We start from the raw sequence: 17,415 nt of genomic DNA, 5'->3' as shown, positions 1-17,415 counted from the left end.
CTTTTGTTTCTTTGGTCTTAGTTTAGTTTGGTGGTTTTTTTTTTAATTATTTATTTATTTATGTGTGTGTGTGGCCAGCTCAGCCTACCAGGGGGTGGGGCTGGCTGGCATGTGGTGCTGGGGGATTGAACCGTGGTCCCTGTGCTTTGCTAAGCCTATTCCAAGTAGGTGCTTTAGACCACTGAGCCATCTCACCAGCCCCTAGTTTGGTTTTTTTTTGAGACAGGGTCTTGCTATGTAGTGCAGGCTGGCCTTGAACTCACTATGTAAACAGGCTAGACTCATAATTATGGTGATTCTCCTTCCTCAGCCTACCAAGTAGTGGGATTACAGATGTGTACTGCCGTGCCCTGCCTCTCCAAGTTACTTTGATGTTTAATTTTCACTAACCACAGTTCTAGATATTATTCATATCATAGGTTTTGAAAGTATTATTCATGGCCCAATGGATTCATATCTATTTATCACCTCCTATTGGCCAATTTCTTAAGCCAAATGATGGTAGAAAAATTTGATTTTTCTCACATATGTTTAAAGTGGTTGAATATATTTGCCTATAAAGCGCTCTGAATTATTTTACCCTCATACTCCATATCAGCTTAATCTGATACAGAAAACTAGAATGCATTATAGATGTGCTGGTACCATTAATGCTTAAGCTAGTCCTATAGATCTAAGAAAGAAGGTCATACAACTAGTTTTTTGTAATTCATAATGTGTCCAAGACTTTCATCATGTAACTTTAGGGTACCTGGCCTGGTTTTTCTGAAAAAGCATGACATAGTGAGGGATGGTGCCCTTTAAGCTTGGCTGATTATCTGTGAAGATTTACAACACATAAAGAAAGGGAGAGGACAGACATCCTCTAATATCCATGGTAGTTGGCCAAGACTTATTTTACTTGTTCCCAATTTGTGATCTTTATTTTGTGCCTGATTGCACTTTTTTTTTTTTTTTTTCCTCTGTCCTGGTAATTGAACTCAGTGCCTTTGAATTGAGCCATTATTTTTAACCCTTTATTTTAAAACAAGTTCTTACTGTGTTCCCCAGGGGAAACATGAATTTGAGATCCTCCGACCTCAGCCTCTCAGAGTGCTGGAATTACAAACACCACCATGCCTGCCTCTCAGATTAAATGTATTTGGCAAAAGAGCAAGGCACTGGAAATACAAAGATGAATAAAACATTTCTTCTCTTTGAGGAGCCTCCAATTAGAAGTCTTTTGGTAACTGTATTAATGAGTGATATAATAGGGATATATTTGGGGTGCTAGAGGATCACACAGGAAGAAGCTCCTAGTTGTCTGTGGGGAACAGGGAAAACTTTTTGGAGGAGGTAAACATAAAATGTTTATAAAAAAATTGGAAGAAAATTTTAGAATACCTAAGGGGCCTATGTGTGAAAAGAATATCCTGGCTAGGGTTTAAAAATTATTGCTATTGCTATTATTGTATGTAATATGTGAGGGAATGACATGACATGAGATTAAAGAAAAAATATGTGACGCTTGAGTTTGGATTTTGTTCCATACACTATAGTGAGTCACTGAAAATTAGTAAGTGGTCCTAACTACTCTTGGGAAGCTGAAAACAGGTTCACTATGAGTCAGATCTGTGTAGTGAGACCCTGTAGACCCTATACTAAACACATTAAAAAAATTATTAAGGGGAACACTGACATTTATGGCTTTGATGAATAATTCCTACTTGCAGTCATTTATTTTTGGAAAATTTGGAGACCTAATTATATGTCCAATGTAAATTGCTGATGGTAGTGGTCAAATGAAGTATGGTATAGCCTCATGACAGAAAGTTATATTACATATTCTTGAAAAAATATATAAGAAATATTCTTATGACCCAGTGTTAAATAAAAACACTGTAACTCATAAGTATGTGGAGAAACATACCATGTGCATATATTAAAAAACATAGCTATATACCTGCAAGCAGACACAGGGACCAGGGATTCAATCCCCGGGCCTGCCATGCTGGCTCCGCCCCTGGGGCACTCTGAGACAGCAGTTGAGACTGGGCATGGTGGTGTGTGCCTGTAATCCCAGCTCTTGGAAGACTGTAAACAGGCGGATCACTAGGAGTCTGGTCTAGTAGTGAGACCCTGAACACCCTGTTGACTCTTCCCTCAAATACAAACAACAATGAAAAACAAAAAACATAGCTATATAAGATTTTTTCCCAAATTGTTTTATAAAGACAATAGTAATTTTAACAAATTTGTTGATAAATTTTTTTAAAAATTCTAAAATTTTTGTTTTTTAAACATATTTGGTTGTTATAGGGTCTCACTATGCAGCTTGGACTCATAGTGATCCTTCTGTTTTCAGCCTCCCCAGCACAGGGATTACAGGCCTATGCCACTATGCCCAGGTGCTGGGGATTGAATTGTGGTCCCAGAACTTGCCTAAGCAGGCACTTTAGTCTGCTGAGCTATCTCGCCAGCCCCTCTAAAATTTCTAGAGAAGAAAAAAGCCAAGAATGGCAGCAACATTACACAAAAAGGGTAAATCAGAGGAATTTTCTATGTAAATAGACTCCTTGTAAAGCTACCATAAGTAAAAGGTGTGACACTGTGAATAAGTAATTGAACAAAAGAGTAGAGAATCTCAGTAGGTCTATGCATATATGAAAACAATATGTGGCCAACATGGCATCACAAATGACCAGGGGAAGGAGGGATTATTACTCAATACATAGTGTTGTGGCAAGTAGATAATCATATTTTTAAAAAACAAAATTGGAAAAAGCTGGGTGTGGTCACAGACACCTATTATCCAGGCACATGGGAGGCTGACACAGGAGGATGATTGCAAGTTGGAGACCAGCCTGGGCTATAAAGTGAGTTCAAGGCCAGCCTGTACTGTATAGCGAGACCCTGTCTCAAAAAGGCAAATAAATAAATAAATATTTAAGATTCTATTTTAAAACTAGATGTTTTAAAGACTTAAATGTGAAATAGCAAGCTAACAATTTAAATTTTAAATTTTAAAGATATCTATGGAGTAGAGAGGGATTTTTAAATTTACATGTTTGTAGAACATGATTATTTCATTTTGGGGAGTTAGTACAATTCTATAACATATCTTAGTCATTTTTGTGTAGTTTCCTATCCTCCCTGCATTTCCCCCTTTTCCATACTCCAAAAGTTTCCTTTATTTTATACTTTATGTAATTGGATTTCTTGTATAAACCATGCATTATTTGATTTTCTCTGTCTGACTTACTTTCCTCCAAATGGCTTAAATTCTCATTCTTTATGGCTGAGTAAAAATCCATTGTATATAATACTGTATTTTCTGTATCTATTAATCTGTTGATGGGCATCCCAGAACTTAGCTGTTGTGAATTGTGCTGCTATAAACATGTATCTGCATCTGTGATTATAAAGCATGATGGCTTTTGCTGTTTTGGAAATATACTTAGAAGAGGTATAGCTGAATCAAATAGAAGTTCGAGCTTTCTGTTTTTGAGAAGTCTTTTTCTTACTGATTTCCTTAGCCATTGTACTAATTTACATTCACTAGCCATAGAACAGATTGACAAATTTGACTACATTGGGTTTAATAATTTCTGAGTATCAAAATTATCCTAAAGTTGAGGAAAAACTGATAAAGAGTTGATGCCTAAACTGTATAAAATAATCCTATGAACAAGAAAAAGAAAAGAAAATCTAATAGAAAAATGAACAAAGTACATATGCATTTCAAAGAAGTGAAATATGGCCTAAATGTGTTCAGTCTTAATAATCTGAAAATTTAAAACACAGATTCAATTTTATGGTACTAGATTTGTAGCGATTTATTTTCTTTCTACTCATCTCAGTCATGTAGAGTATACACTTTAGCTCACTGACTCCTTAGAATTCTCTTAGTGCATAATTTTCTTTTATTTTTGGTTTCCATTGTACAGTGCTTTGTTCTTGTTTCCCTGCAGCTCTTCTTCCCTTAGAGCCATTAGTTATTTTTTAAGGGATCTGAATAAGGTGTGGTCCTTAGGCCATCAAAATCAGCCATCTCCTGTGTGCTTGTTAGAACTGGAAATACTCAGACCCCTAACCCTGGACTATCTTTTCAAAGACATTTGTATAGCAAATAGCTTTGTGGGATACAGTATTTCCTTCCCAAGTAGAAGGCAGGATTATTTATAAAATATTGGCATTACACTTTGCACTCTGGCTCCTTTCCTACTTTAAAACCTACTGTGTGTGCAGATGTCACTTGGCCTTTGTCCCATCACACTGCGGAAATTGGGTTTGGGGAACTGGTGTAAGAAAATGATACTGGAAGTTATACTGCTATTTCTGTAAGTAAAATTTGTCCTTTTATTTTTGAGTATTATCTTTTTTTTTCTGTATCCATAAAACCCTGGCAGGCTAACTTTTCAGCTTGCAAGTAAGAGAATACCTTCAAACCTTTCACAGTTCTTGATAAAAGAATTCTTTCGTTATGTTAGTGCTCTGAGTAGGAACCATGGCTTCTGGTTTTAAAAGAAAACAGAGTATTGAATAAACTAACTGTATTACAAGACTTTTCTTCTGTTGTCAAGTGATGAGACTCAAATATTCTTCAAAACATATTACCATGAGTTTTATTTCTGTCTTCCATTTACTAAGTCACCAAACAGACATCCATATGTTCTTTTTTGCTTTTAATTTTCTCAGATTTGGCATCATTAGAAACCGGCCGGAGCCAAAGGTGTGTAGATGGCTGAAGGTGGTGAAAAAGAAAAAGTAAAATGGACAACCACTGTTATTATTAGTTCATCTCTTAAGGTAAAAGAGAATTGGGGCCATGACCTTTAAAAATTCATAGCAATTTTAATATAGGATAGTATTTTAAAAGATCCTTAGTTTACTTACCTAGTTAGTAATGAGGAACAGAAAGTACACGAACTAAATTGTACTCTTACATCCACTTTCAACATCCTACTTTCCTAAATCATTGAAGAATAGAAATTTTCTATAGGTCTTTTGTTTTTTCAGAAACTAATAGCTATGAGTAGTATTATAAATTCTAGAAACAGTAAGGCATACACACACATATACATTTCTTCATGTTTTTTGTGAGATTACCAGAAACTGATATGCCTAGGTTTAGCAATGTTAGAAGTAGGCTAACTTTGTGTATTATGGTTTGGAAAGGAAGGAGATGAAAAGTTAGAAGTCAGTCCCCAGCTGTTTTTAACTATTTTTGCTCCAGTATTCTGTGGGAAGCCCCAGATATTTAGGGTAAAGGGCAAGAAATGATCCATGATAAGGAAAGAAACAATGATAAGACTTAAGTAAGATTTTCTTTTTACCGTGTGCATTCATTGCTGCCACTAACTGCGCTTCCTCTGTTGACGTCAAAGCTCCATGACACATTCTGTATAGCTTACTTTGGCCTTATGTCTCACTGGAATTTTGCATGCTTCTGTCATTTTGTTAGGTTTCTGAAATCCATGCTTCTCTCCTGTTTACATAGGTTTTTTGGACTTATTCTGAGAGAGGGAGCCAGAAATTCATGTTACTTTGTCAAAAACACTGTTTCCGTTTTATCCATTTAGTTTTGTGCCTTCTATTTGTCCCATTGTTCTAATTCTTTATTCTCCCTGTTCTTGCCTCATTTATAATGGATTGGATTGGTTATTTTTTCTAAATTCTTTTTTTTTAAATGTATTTTGTACAGGATCTACAGAGTCTCACTACATAGATTGGACTCATAGTGATCCTCCTGTTTTCAGCCTTCTAAGCACTGGTATTATAGGTACGTGCCAACACACCATCTCAGTCGCCAGGAATAGGGCCAGCATGACACCCCGGGGATCAAGCCCCAGTCCCTACATCTGTCTGCCTAAGCTGGCACTTTAGTCTGCTGAGCTATCTGGCTGGCCCTTCTAATTTCTTTTTTAATACTAGCTTTTAAAATTTATTCTATTTCTGTCTTTTAGTAGGTATCCTAGAAATTTTGTTGTACATATTCAGCTCCACAAAATCCAAAGTTAATTATTTTTAGCCTTCTCTTAAGCACAATAACTTAGATAATTTAATTTCATTTTTTATTTATTGTTTTTTAAAATTTTATTGAGAAAAAAATTGCAGTGAGACAGTTTCAAAACAGGTTGGTAGGAGAGTTACAGCAATTAGTACATTGCATATTGTTGGTTTTGTAGTAGTCATTCATAGCTCAAGATGCTGACATGATATCCTGTCCAAACACTATTAGTACAGATCTTTCTTCTTATTGAATTAAGAGAAAGTGGCTATATATCTCTCCTAACAATTTTGTATATACAGATACAGAATTGTCCTTCATTTATATCTCCTTTTCATGTTTAGTTTTGTCAGAGATGGGTATTCCATTGCCATCCAAATATTGTAGGTACGTGAATTCAGCACAATATTCCAATATAGTCCAGTAGTCCACAATAGTAGTGGGTTATCCACAGGACTGGCAATGTCCAAATCTGTTGACTTGAGCCTACCACAGCTCTGCATATTAACATGGCTTCACTTTTCATACCTCATTTCTACACTTTTCTGCTGGATGGATAAGACCAAGATAAAGCAAGACCTATACATCAAGAAACATAACTTTTATATCTGACAAGGTCAGTCAAGTCCCCTCAGGACTTATCCTGAAACTCTGTACTGCACTTTGTAGATCCTTTGTCAGTGTCAGCCATGTGGATGAGTCACGGCCATTGCTTGACCAATTTGCTCTCTGTGGGAGCCTAAGAGAATGTTTTCTCTCCATGTGACTCTCTTTAAGCACACATTACATCATCAATCGCATTCCTCTGTGGCCCCATAATCTCCTTGGTCAGAAAATTGGGGACATAGCTGAGTTATGTGATGTTATAGTATAGGTTCTCCTATTTCCTGAATCCTTACTGACCTTGAAAGGCTGGGACCAAAATGTTGACTGTCCTTGCAGCCCTTCTTTTTCTCTAATTTTTGGTCTGCAAACTTAGGTTGTTAACCCTCCAGAATAAAAGATTATTACCCTACGACATATGCAGTTGGGTTTAACCTATCTGTCTGAATATCAAACATCTTAGGCATAAGATGAAACATATATTTTTCATCAAATATTGATATGTTAAACTTTAAGTCTCTGCAGAATATGAAAAAAATAAACAAAAAAAATTTAAATGAATAAACAGTTACATATTTTTACACAAAAATTTAGAAATATAACCATATATATCATAGTAGCAGGGCAGTCCTGTAACTTTTTTTTAAAATTTCAATAACCCCTTTTTGTATTATATCCCATTATTGTAGATCTTATTTTTTTAAATTTCACATATTATTGCTGTAAATTTTTAAGATTAGCATTTTTTAGTTTTACCCATATTGGAGGAAGGTTTTTATTATTTATTTATTTTTATTTTTTGAGATGGGGTCTGTCTCTGTAGTGCAGGCTGCTTTAAACAAGCTTATGTATCTTAGACTGGCTTCAACCTCTGACCACTGCTGCCTCAGCCTCCAGAGCTATGGGATGAAAGGAGTGCACCACCATGCCCTTACCCCTATTTTTGTTTTCTTTGTTCTTGTTATGGCTCAGAAATTCCATTTTGAAACATTTTATTTTTATCTGAATTATCTAATTTGGAAATTATCCCAAGGAAGATCTTATAAAGACAAATTTATCGGTTTTTGTTAATATAACATTTTAAAATTTCTCTTTATTCTTGAAAAAAAACACTTAAAATAAGTTTAACTGAAGCATGGTTTACAAATAATAATATGTACACATTTTAATATACATTTCAGTGAGTTTTGACAGTTTATGCCTTGCACCTGTCACTCCAATCAAAATATGGAAAAACTTTATCATCCCTCAAAGTTGCTTTATGGTTTTTTGTAGTCTGTCCCACCTGAGCCTTCTCCCTCAGGTAATCACTGATTTTATTTTCATTGCTGTAAGATGATTTGGCCTGTTTTCGAACTTCATATAAATGGAATTACACAACTTGTACCTTTTTGTGTCTGGCTTTTTTTGTGTGTGTTTTTGAGACAGGGTCTCACTATGCAGTTCAGGCTGGCCTTTAGCTCACTTTGTAGCCCAGTCTGGTCTTGAGCTTGCAACAGTCCTCCTGCCTCAGCCTCCCAAGTGCTGGACTACAGGCATGCACCACCATGCCACGGCTGTTTCTGACTTCTTTCATTGAACATAATGCACTCAAGATTCATTCATGTTTTGCATATAATAATTTGTTCCCTTTTAGTGTAGACTCATAATCCATTGTATGGATGTTTTTGGTTTATTTAGCCATTCTCCAGTGGATGAATATTTACGTTGTTTCATAATTTGGGCTGTTATGAGTTAAGCTGTTCTGTGTATTTGTGCATAAGTCTTCCTGTACATGTTTTCATTTCTTTTGTGTATACCTAGGAATTAATTTCTGGTTTGTGTTTATCGTTATAAAAAACTGCTGAGACAGAAGTGCCCAACTCTCCCCTTTTTCCTGTGACAGAAGAGGAATGATTTGATGGACAGCGGTCACACCTCTTCACCTCATTACTCTTGAGGATTGACTGGTACCTTCCCATCACTCCTAAAGTCATTTCATAGTTGTCCTCTAAGTTGCCCCTATAGGAGATGCCTCTTGGCTGTCAGCTCCAGTGCTCTTTCTTTTGCCCCTGACATTCCAAATGCTGCTGCTGCCTCTCTTAAGTAAGAAGCAAGGATACTGTCCCTAATGGGTCAGTAATCAGGAACATACCCCTTAATTAACACCACTAGCATCTTTAAACCCCAGTAAGCTGTGATTTCCTGATTTTAGCCCCAACGATCTTATGGAAATTAAATGATCACATCTCCTGGCATTCTCCTTAGACTGCCTCTTCAATGGCTGTTACTATCCTGCATACTATGCATCTGCTCTGATAGATGTCTGCCTTGATTGTAGCAGACTTGAATTTGAACTAAGTAGAATTGAATTTGGACCAATCATTGGGCTCAGATCAAAAGGTGTAAATTAGACCAATTTAGGCCACTTGGAATATTCATATTCAGACCAAAGAGCAGGCTCAAATTTGGACCAATCATCTCTGGTTCATTACTGATATAAACCTTCTCATGATGTATATCTTGGGTTGTATGGGCTTGGCAGGTCCTGTATATCTACCCTAGATTTTTATGCTCAGAATACTTATCCTGAGTAGTGTAGACAGAGAAGTTGCTTTACCAAAGATCTATAAACATTAGAATCTCTTAGCCCTGATTAGTTTCAGAGACTTTCAGCCAATAAAAATCAGATGGAGGCCACCAATTGGTATTGAGCAGAGAGCACCCAGTGTATAACAGTGGCTGGCTGCCCCAGAGATCACGAACTGGCATAATTGACTGGAGACATCCTGCACTAGCCAGCAGTGGCATAGACTAGCAAGTAGGAGAGCTAGCCGGTGGTGTTTGGCATTAATTGACCAGTAGCATTAGGGCCCAAGCTGTAAGACTAAGGTCTGAAGGCCACTGGCACTCAAAGCTCTGGGATGCTAGCAGAGCTGTACTTTGCTGATTCATGATTTCTATCTAAGTTGAGAAAAACAACCCATAACTGATCAATGACACTGGTAAATTATTTTCTAAAGTTTACTGGAAATAAGCATTGAATCCAACTGATTAACTAAAATTTAAATAAATGTGGTTGTGTTTTATACTCTGATCAGCAATTTGTGAGATTTCTAGTTGTTCAATATTGAAAGATATTTTTCACTAGTTATATATAGCTGTTCTCTCTTAACATATTGAAGATCTCATGTCACTGATCCTGACTTCCAGTGATACTGTGAAATGGTAGTTTGTTACTCTCTTGAAGATTATCTGTTTTTCACCTGACTACTTTGTGATTTTGGAATTCTGTAGTTTTATGATATAGATTTCTTTTTTTTTCTTATCCACCATGTCCTTTAATACTACTTCTGTTTTCTATCTCTTTCCCCTATGAATTCTTATGATAGTCTCATAATATCCTCTGTACATTTTTTTGGCTTCTCTTCTCTTCTCTTCTCTTCTCTTCTCTTCTCTTCTCTTCTCTTCTCTTCTCTTCTCTTCTGTCTTTTGAGACAGCAGTGATCAATTCTGTCTTCCCTGAAAGTAATTCTCTCTCTACTGCTATTAAACCTATCTATCCAGTGTTTTACTTTTTCAAATTGTAAAATATACATAAAGTAAATACATAGTAACTTTTAACAGATTTATTATGAAGAGACTTTTCATATAAGCAGTCAAGTTATGAAATAGATCGTTGCCAATTTATTTATCATTACCAGTAAATTTTCCTTTACCTCCAGGACTATAATTATGTCAATAATCAAATAAGTTTATGCTAAATGCTTAAAACTTGATTGAGTCATCCAAAGTCTGTAGTTTAAATCATTAAGAGTTCCTTCTTGGTGTACATTCCATGCGTTTGGCCAGATGTATGGTGATAGATATAGATATCGTACCACACAAATATTTGCTCTTCCTAAAAAATCTTTTTATTCATCTCGTCTCAGACCTTTGCAACCACTGATTTTATTTTTACTATATCCATAGTTTTATTTTTTCCAAAATGTCAGGTAGTTGGAATCATGCAGTAAGTAGCCTTTTCAGGTTGGTTCTATTTGTTGACTAATAGGCAGGTGAGGTTCTTCAGTGTTTTGTTTTTATTACTTACTAGCTCATTTCTTTTTAATGTTCATTTATTCTATTTCTGGATTACTACAGTTTATTCATTCACCCCTACCAAACGACATCTCAGTTGCCTATAAATTTTGAAAGTTATGAGTAAAGTTTTTGTGCAATTTGTACGGATATTGGTTTCCAACCCCTTTGGTTTAAAACAAAACAGTGTCATTGTTAATATGAATATTTTATTTATTTTGCAGTAGTAGAATTAAACCCAGGACATTTGCATTGTGCTGTATTCTAAGCCTTTTTAAATGTTTTCTTCTGAGACAGGGTCTTGACAGGTTGCTAAGTTGCCCAGGATGTGCTTGAATTTTTGATCCTCCTGGTCAGCTTCCTAGAGTGCTGGTATTAATAAGCATGTGGCAGTACACCTGGCTGAGTAGTCTTAGCTTATTAAAAAATCACCAAGTGGTCTTCCAAAGTGGTTGTACTCTTATTTTGCTTTCCCACTAGCAGTAAATAAGAATTTCTGTTCCACATCCTTGCCAGTCTTTGAAGTTATTATTGTTCTGAATGATGACCATTCTGATGGGTGTGCAACATTTATTTTATTGTCATTTAATTTGCATTTTCCTGATACTCCTGCCAAATCCAAGATCATCCATGTTTTTTCCTGTGTAATCATCTTGGAGTTTTATAGTTTTGCCTTTTATTTTTGTGTCTACAAGTCATTTTTTCAGATGTGGGGGAGTGCCAGGAATTGAACTCAGGACAACTGCCCTTGTCAGGCAGGCACTGTGCTGCTGAGCTATATCCCTGGCCTTACAACTCATTTTTTAAAATTTTAATATTTATATATTTACTTTTTGTATTTAGTGCAGGGTCTACAAGGTTTCACTAAATAGATTGGACTCATAGGGAACCTCCTGTTTTCAGCTTACCAAGCACTGGAATTACAGGCCTACACCACCACACCCAGTGGTCTCTCTCTGCCGCCATCTCTGGGGGCAGAGTGAGTATGGCACACCAGGGATCAAACTGCAGTTCCTGCATCTGTCTAAGCAGACACTTTAATCCGCTGAACTATCTGGCTGGCCCCCTACAATCCACTTTTGATTAGCTTTTGAAGACAAGATTTTTGTTGGATTGTGTATGTTTCTGTGTGTATAGATGACAGTTCCAGCACTGTTTTTGAACAAACTGTATTTTTTCTGTTGTATTACCTTGCTCATGTGTTAAAGATCAGTTGACTGTATTTCTTTGGGTATTTTTGTTTTTTCTGTTTTTTAAGTATTTGGTGTAGTATCTCACTATGCAGCTCAGACTTGTAGTGATCCTGTTTTAGCCTCCCCAGCGCTGGGATTACAGGCACGCGCCACCCTAGTCCCTATCTCACAGGCCCCATCAGTTGACTGCATTTTTCTTTTCTTTTCTTTTCTTTTTTTTTTTTTTTTTTTTTTTTTTGTGGAACCGGGGATTGAACTCAGGCCCTTGCACTTGCCAGGGAAGCGCATATTCCACTGAGCCATCTCCCTGGCCCCTGTGAGTCTATTTTTTAGGCTCGCTTTTACTTTTTCATTAAATTTATTTATTTATTGTTTTGGAAATACCACACTATGTTGATTAGTTTAGCCTTGTAGTTTTTATCTTTTTCAGTATTGAATTGGCCATTCTGGATTTTGGGAGGTTTTTTGTTTTGTTTTTGATCTGTCTGTATAACTTTAGGAATCAGTTTGCTGATGTTCACAAAAAAGTTACTAAATTTTTACTGTAATTACATTTATCTACAGAGGAAGGTGGGAAAAACTGACTTCTGAGAAGACTGAGTTTTCCCATCCCTGAACAGAGAATTTCTCTCTCCATTTATTTAGTTCTTTGATTTCTTTCATCACAGTGTTATAGTTTCTCTGGCATATGTCTTGTACATATTTTGCTATATTTAAGGTTTTTTTTAATTTCTTGAAGCAAATGATATCGTTTGTAATTTAAAAATCCACTCTTCCATTGCTCACATATAGGAAAACACTTGACTTTTGTATATCAACCTTGTCTCCTGAAACATGCTAATATATAATTGCTTATTCCAAAAACTTCTGGCTAATTCTCTTTTAGAGGTAGACTTTCAATAACTTTTTATCACCAGGCTAAGTCATGCTTATATTTACATAATTAATATCTAGTACTTATATTTCATTGAGACACTATAGTTTTAAAAAATCTGACCAAGTAATTCACCAAACAGAGCAGTCTTCTAGGCCACTTCATCCTGCTTTAAAAGGCAAGTGCAGGATGCAGAATGCAATGGGTGTGGGACAGGAAAGACAAGCAGGAGACAGACTGGGTTGGAGCCATTAGCTGGCGATACTCCAAACGGTGTCTAGATGTTTGTTTTCTTTTATTTTTTTCCTCAAACACTACTTGAATTACGGTGCAATTAGTCAACACAATAGATCTTCAAAAAAGAGGAACTGTTAAGGAGGTTATTGTATTCTTTGGACTGTGTGTCATAATTGTAGTTATCAAATTCTACAGTTAGCGAGGTATGGAAATAGCTATTGGGCTTTATAGTTTTTGCTGGACAACATATGACTAATAAGCTGTAAATGATACTGCCTTATGTTATAAAAATACTAGCTTTCTTCATTTATTATGTTTATAGGCATTCATTACTTGAGCCAAGGTTATACTTGTTAAGTGTTAAAAGCAGGGTTTTTTGTTTTTTGTTTTTTGTTTTTACAACAGCGTGTATTGATTTTATCCTAAAAGAAAAAAATGCACAAGAGGAACAACTTTTATTTTTCTTTGAAATTTGTAAAATTGAGTTACTGTCCTGATGTAAAATACCAATAATTTGTCAGAGGATCATGTTACCTTCTGATAAAGCTATACGTCTATTTTTTGTTTGTCAAAGCTAGCCTCAATTTGCCTAGCACAGAAGCAAGAGACTGGCTATTCTAGGCAGCCTTTCTGGTCAGCACTGGCTAGGCAGAGAGCTCCTGAGCAGACAGGCTCATGGTATTCCAAGGCAAAACACCTGTGTGGCTCTCTGGCATAAGTGATATTCACTTTCATACTCATCAGCTTGTATACAACCCCATAACTTTATTTTCCTTCTTTTTAAGGGGCTGATTCACATCTATTGGATAGAACAGTGTCCAATATCTAAGGTCATGGGAAAGATATGGTTATTTGTAAGCTCGTGATAAGTTACAGGTGGAGAGAGTGGTGAGAAATTACACTCAGTTGTGACCCATCTGTATGATGGACACACAAGCTTCACTGTGTACCCTGAAGACTTTCTTGATGGCCTTGACATAGACAGCCATTGTCAGGTCCAAGCTCAGACTAAAATGTCTGTTTGCACGATTTGGTTGGCAGAATGCTCTATCACGTAGGCCAAGCCATAGTGTGTGATGTCATTTTCTGTAGCCCCCAATGTCCTGTACTAGAACTCTTCAGTTAATATGATAGGGATAGTTTCACATGCTCCTTGAATTTTCTTTCTAAACTTTCCTGAACAGATATGAACATGTGGTAGAATACCTTTCATATGTAAAGATTAATTGGTCATAACTGACATCATTCAGATTCTGCAGCCACTCAAAGTTATTCTCACTCCTCTGGCATTCAAGTAAAGATCTGGAATTATCACAGTTCTTCTAGAGGAAAATCCTATCAGCTGCCAGAGTGGTCAGTCCATTGGCAGCTTTGGCAATAACTTGATTCTGGGTGTGTAGGGTTTGGTTAGTTGCTTTTCACTGGCAAGAGGAATCTGGATATCAACTGGATGCTTCTTTGTAGACTCTTGCCTTAGAGAAATTCAGAATCAGTGTATGTTGCAACTTGAAATCTTCTAGTTCTTCTGGGTCAGTGCCATCTGGATTATAAATACTGTCCCATCAGCTTCACCAACATGAACATACTTAGCACCAAAATGATATAATCATCTCATAGAGTGCAGCCTCATGTTACTAAAGCCCTGAACAACAAATGTTTTATCTCCAAAGGTTGGTGTCATCCTAAAATATTCATGCTTTACTGATGAAATTCTTAACTCTATGGACAACACCATGGCTATTAACAGAGCCTGATTGGATTTCTGGTAATGGCATTAATATCATTGTGCTCTGTGGTGCTGGCATAGGTGTTTGCCATCATGGACATCTCATAAATTTTTGTGCTCATGTCCAGGGCAGGTAAGTCAGTACTAGGATTAAGAAACCCTTTGTTAGCTGCATGGTGAGCTTTCTTGTGATCTTTTCCAATTTACAGTCCCTGTACTTTTGGGATTTATTTTAATACCTACTTTGACTCCACAAAATGGCATATCAGCCACTACATACTTCTATGTCATTGTTGAAGTCAGAGCTTTGACTTTGTCTACAATCATGTCAGTGCTGTACTAGATTCCTCCCTTGTAAGGCTCACAGTGTTGGCTGTGCTGATCACGGTAGCCCTAGGTGACCTCCCAAAGCTGTGCTGGATATGAAAGAGGCTCAGCATGTGAGTGCAGGGCTTGATGATGCACAGGATGCCAGGCACAAAGTTGCATCCTACTCCGCATTCTCATGGACCTGTAGGTCTTCCACAATGCTGGTATCATGGTCAAAGGAGCTTTCCACCATTCTGAAGAAATTGGGGTTGTCCTGCACTCAGCCATCGCCTTACTGTGCCTGGACACCCAGCAGTATAGTAGGGCTGGTGCAGGGCAGAAGGAGCACCTTGCCCAGGCTATCATTTGACAGCTGCTGCTAGGGATGAGCAGGGCTGAAGCAAGGGAAAAGCACTTATTGCTCACTGCTGTTTTAAGCTGCAGCTTTCTGTCCCTGTGAATGTTTTCTCACATTGGTCACTGTCACCAAGCTTTGGGCATGGGCACAGGGCTACTGCGACTTCCATAGCTTAGCATGGCCTCCTTGATTGATGTTTTTACATTTTCTATACAAAGTATTTTTCATTTTCTATACAAATCATCATGCCAACTATAAACAAAGATCATTTTCTTTTCAACTTGTTTTTATTTTCCTTGTCATTGTTTTAGCTAGGACTTTCAGTGCATGGTTGAAAAGGAATAGTAAGATGGGACATTTCCACCTTTTTTCTAAGTGGGAGAGCTTTTGGTGTTTTGTTTTTTTTTTTTGGGTTTTTTTGCGGAACCACGGATTGAACTCAGGCCCTTGTACTTGCCAGGGAAGTGCGTGTTCTACTGAGTCATCTCCCTGGCCCTTAGTGGAAGAGCTTGAGGTTTCTTACTATGCATAGTTTAGCTGTAGGTTTTTGTACATACTCTTCATCAAGTTGACGTAGTCCTCTATTCCAAGTTTACAGAGGTTTTTTTTTTTTTTTTTTGACATCAGTTATTTTTATTTTAAAGAAAAAAAAACAATGGTACAAAATCTCAAAACAAGATTTAGGAGAGTAACAATGGTTAGTACATTGTATATTGTTACTGCCAAAGTAGTTTCTCACATTACAAGATATAGCCAAGAAATAATAAATAAACAACATAGGTACAACCTCTGTTTTTTTTTTAAAGTCAACAGAAAATGGAAATACACTTTTTAAAGTTTCTAATACTAGGAGAAGATATCATACAATGTCTTTTAAATAAATTGTAAGTCAAAGATACAGTATAAATCTTAGAACAAAAATTAAGATTAAGCAATATTCAGAAAATTAAATGTTTCAAAACAATTGAACTAAGAAAAAGTTTTCATGATAGCAAAGAAGTACTAGAGTAAAACATAAGATAACTACTGGAATGGCAAGTAAATGACCAGCACTTCTAACAGTTTGAGAATAGGATATCGCACAAAGTTCTAGTGTGTTGTGGACCTGCATAATGACCATGACAGTTACTGGTGGCTAGGCGTCACTTGTGGAACTGAGCTACAGCTATTTCTTTGAAATCCACCCTGTAGACTCAAGTGGAATCATGACTCATAGGGTGGAAGAGAAGTCCATTTGTAGGGTGTGCTGATGAAAATATTCTGCTGCTGAACACAAAGGAATAACTAAAAGATTACTATTGTAAACCTCTTATTCTCCTCTGTTTGTTTGCCCTATTTGGCAGGTTCTTTCCATTCTCATTCATGGGGCTGTGATCAATTTGCTCCCTCTCTAGAACATCATTTAGTAGTCTGTGTAGGCTTGGCTTTGTCATCATGAAATTCTTTAGTTGTTCTTTGTCATGGAAATATTTCACTTCTCCATTATATTTGAAAGATAGTTTTGCAGGATATATCAGTCTGGGTTGGAATTTGTTTTCTTGCAAGACTTGAAGTACTTTGCTCCATGTTCTTGACTTGATGGTTTGTGAAGAAAAATCTGCCATTATTCTGATGGGTTTTCCTTTAAATGTGATCTGTTTCTTTTCTTTTTTTTTTTTTTTTGACATTAGTAATCGCACAGATATTTCATTTTACGTATAAAAAAGTCTAACACCTGAAACAGAATTCTTCAAGTTATCAATAATTTCATTAGCAAATATCATCATGCCCCACGGTAGATATGAACTCTCTTTTTTTTTAATGAACCCATTTATTTTATTTATTTTTTTGTGATACCATTCATTCATTTTATTTTATTTTTTTAAATTTTTTTGTACTATCACATACATATGTTATATTTATGTAGTATTTCAAAGCTTGTAGACCAAAAATGTTTTTTTTTCAATAATACACTGCATACTTTCTTCCCAGTGGTTAATTGCTGTACAAGATCCAGACCTGTAATCCTATTTACAAACACCATTAGAACAAATCATTCTATTCATTAAGAGAATGCAACTATATATC

General features: G+C 36.3%; 1 protein-coding gene and 1 pseudogene across 1 annotated transcript in view; one reads left to right on the top strand and one right to left on the bottom strand.

Moving 5' to 3' along the window:
• Positions 1-4,679: 4,679 nt before the first annotated feature.
• CUNH1orf146 (chromosome unknown C1orf146 homolog) overlaps positions 4,680-17,415 on the top strand; it is a 35,757-nt gene continuing 23,021 nt past the window's right edge. Inside the window, exon 1 of the mRNA XM_004635732.2 lies at positions 4,680-4,788. Coding sequence (XP_004635789.1) covers positions 4,720-4,788 — 69 coding nt within the window. The 5' untranslated portion in view covers positions 4,680-4,719. The remainder of the gene's footprint in view (positions 4,789-17,415) is intronic.
• On the bottom strand, positions 13,858-15,201 carry LOC111817917 (annotated as a pseudogene).

Source organism: Octodon degus, unplaced genomic scaffold (assembly GCF_000260255.1).
Source record: "Octodon degus isolate 3935 unplaced genomic scaffold, OctDeg1.0 scaffold00074, whole genome shotgun sequence".
In the NCBI taxonomy this organism is placed as follows: Eukaryota; Metazoa; Chordata; class Mammalia; order Rodentia; family Octodontidae; genus Octodon; species Octodon degus.
This window is presented reverse-complemented; position numbering and strand designations above follow the sequence as displayed.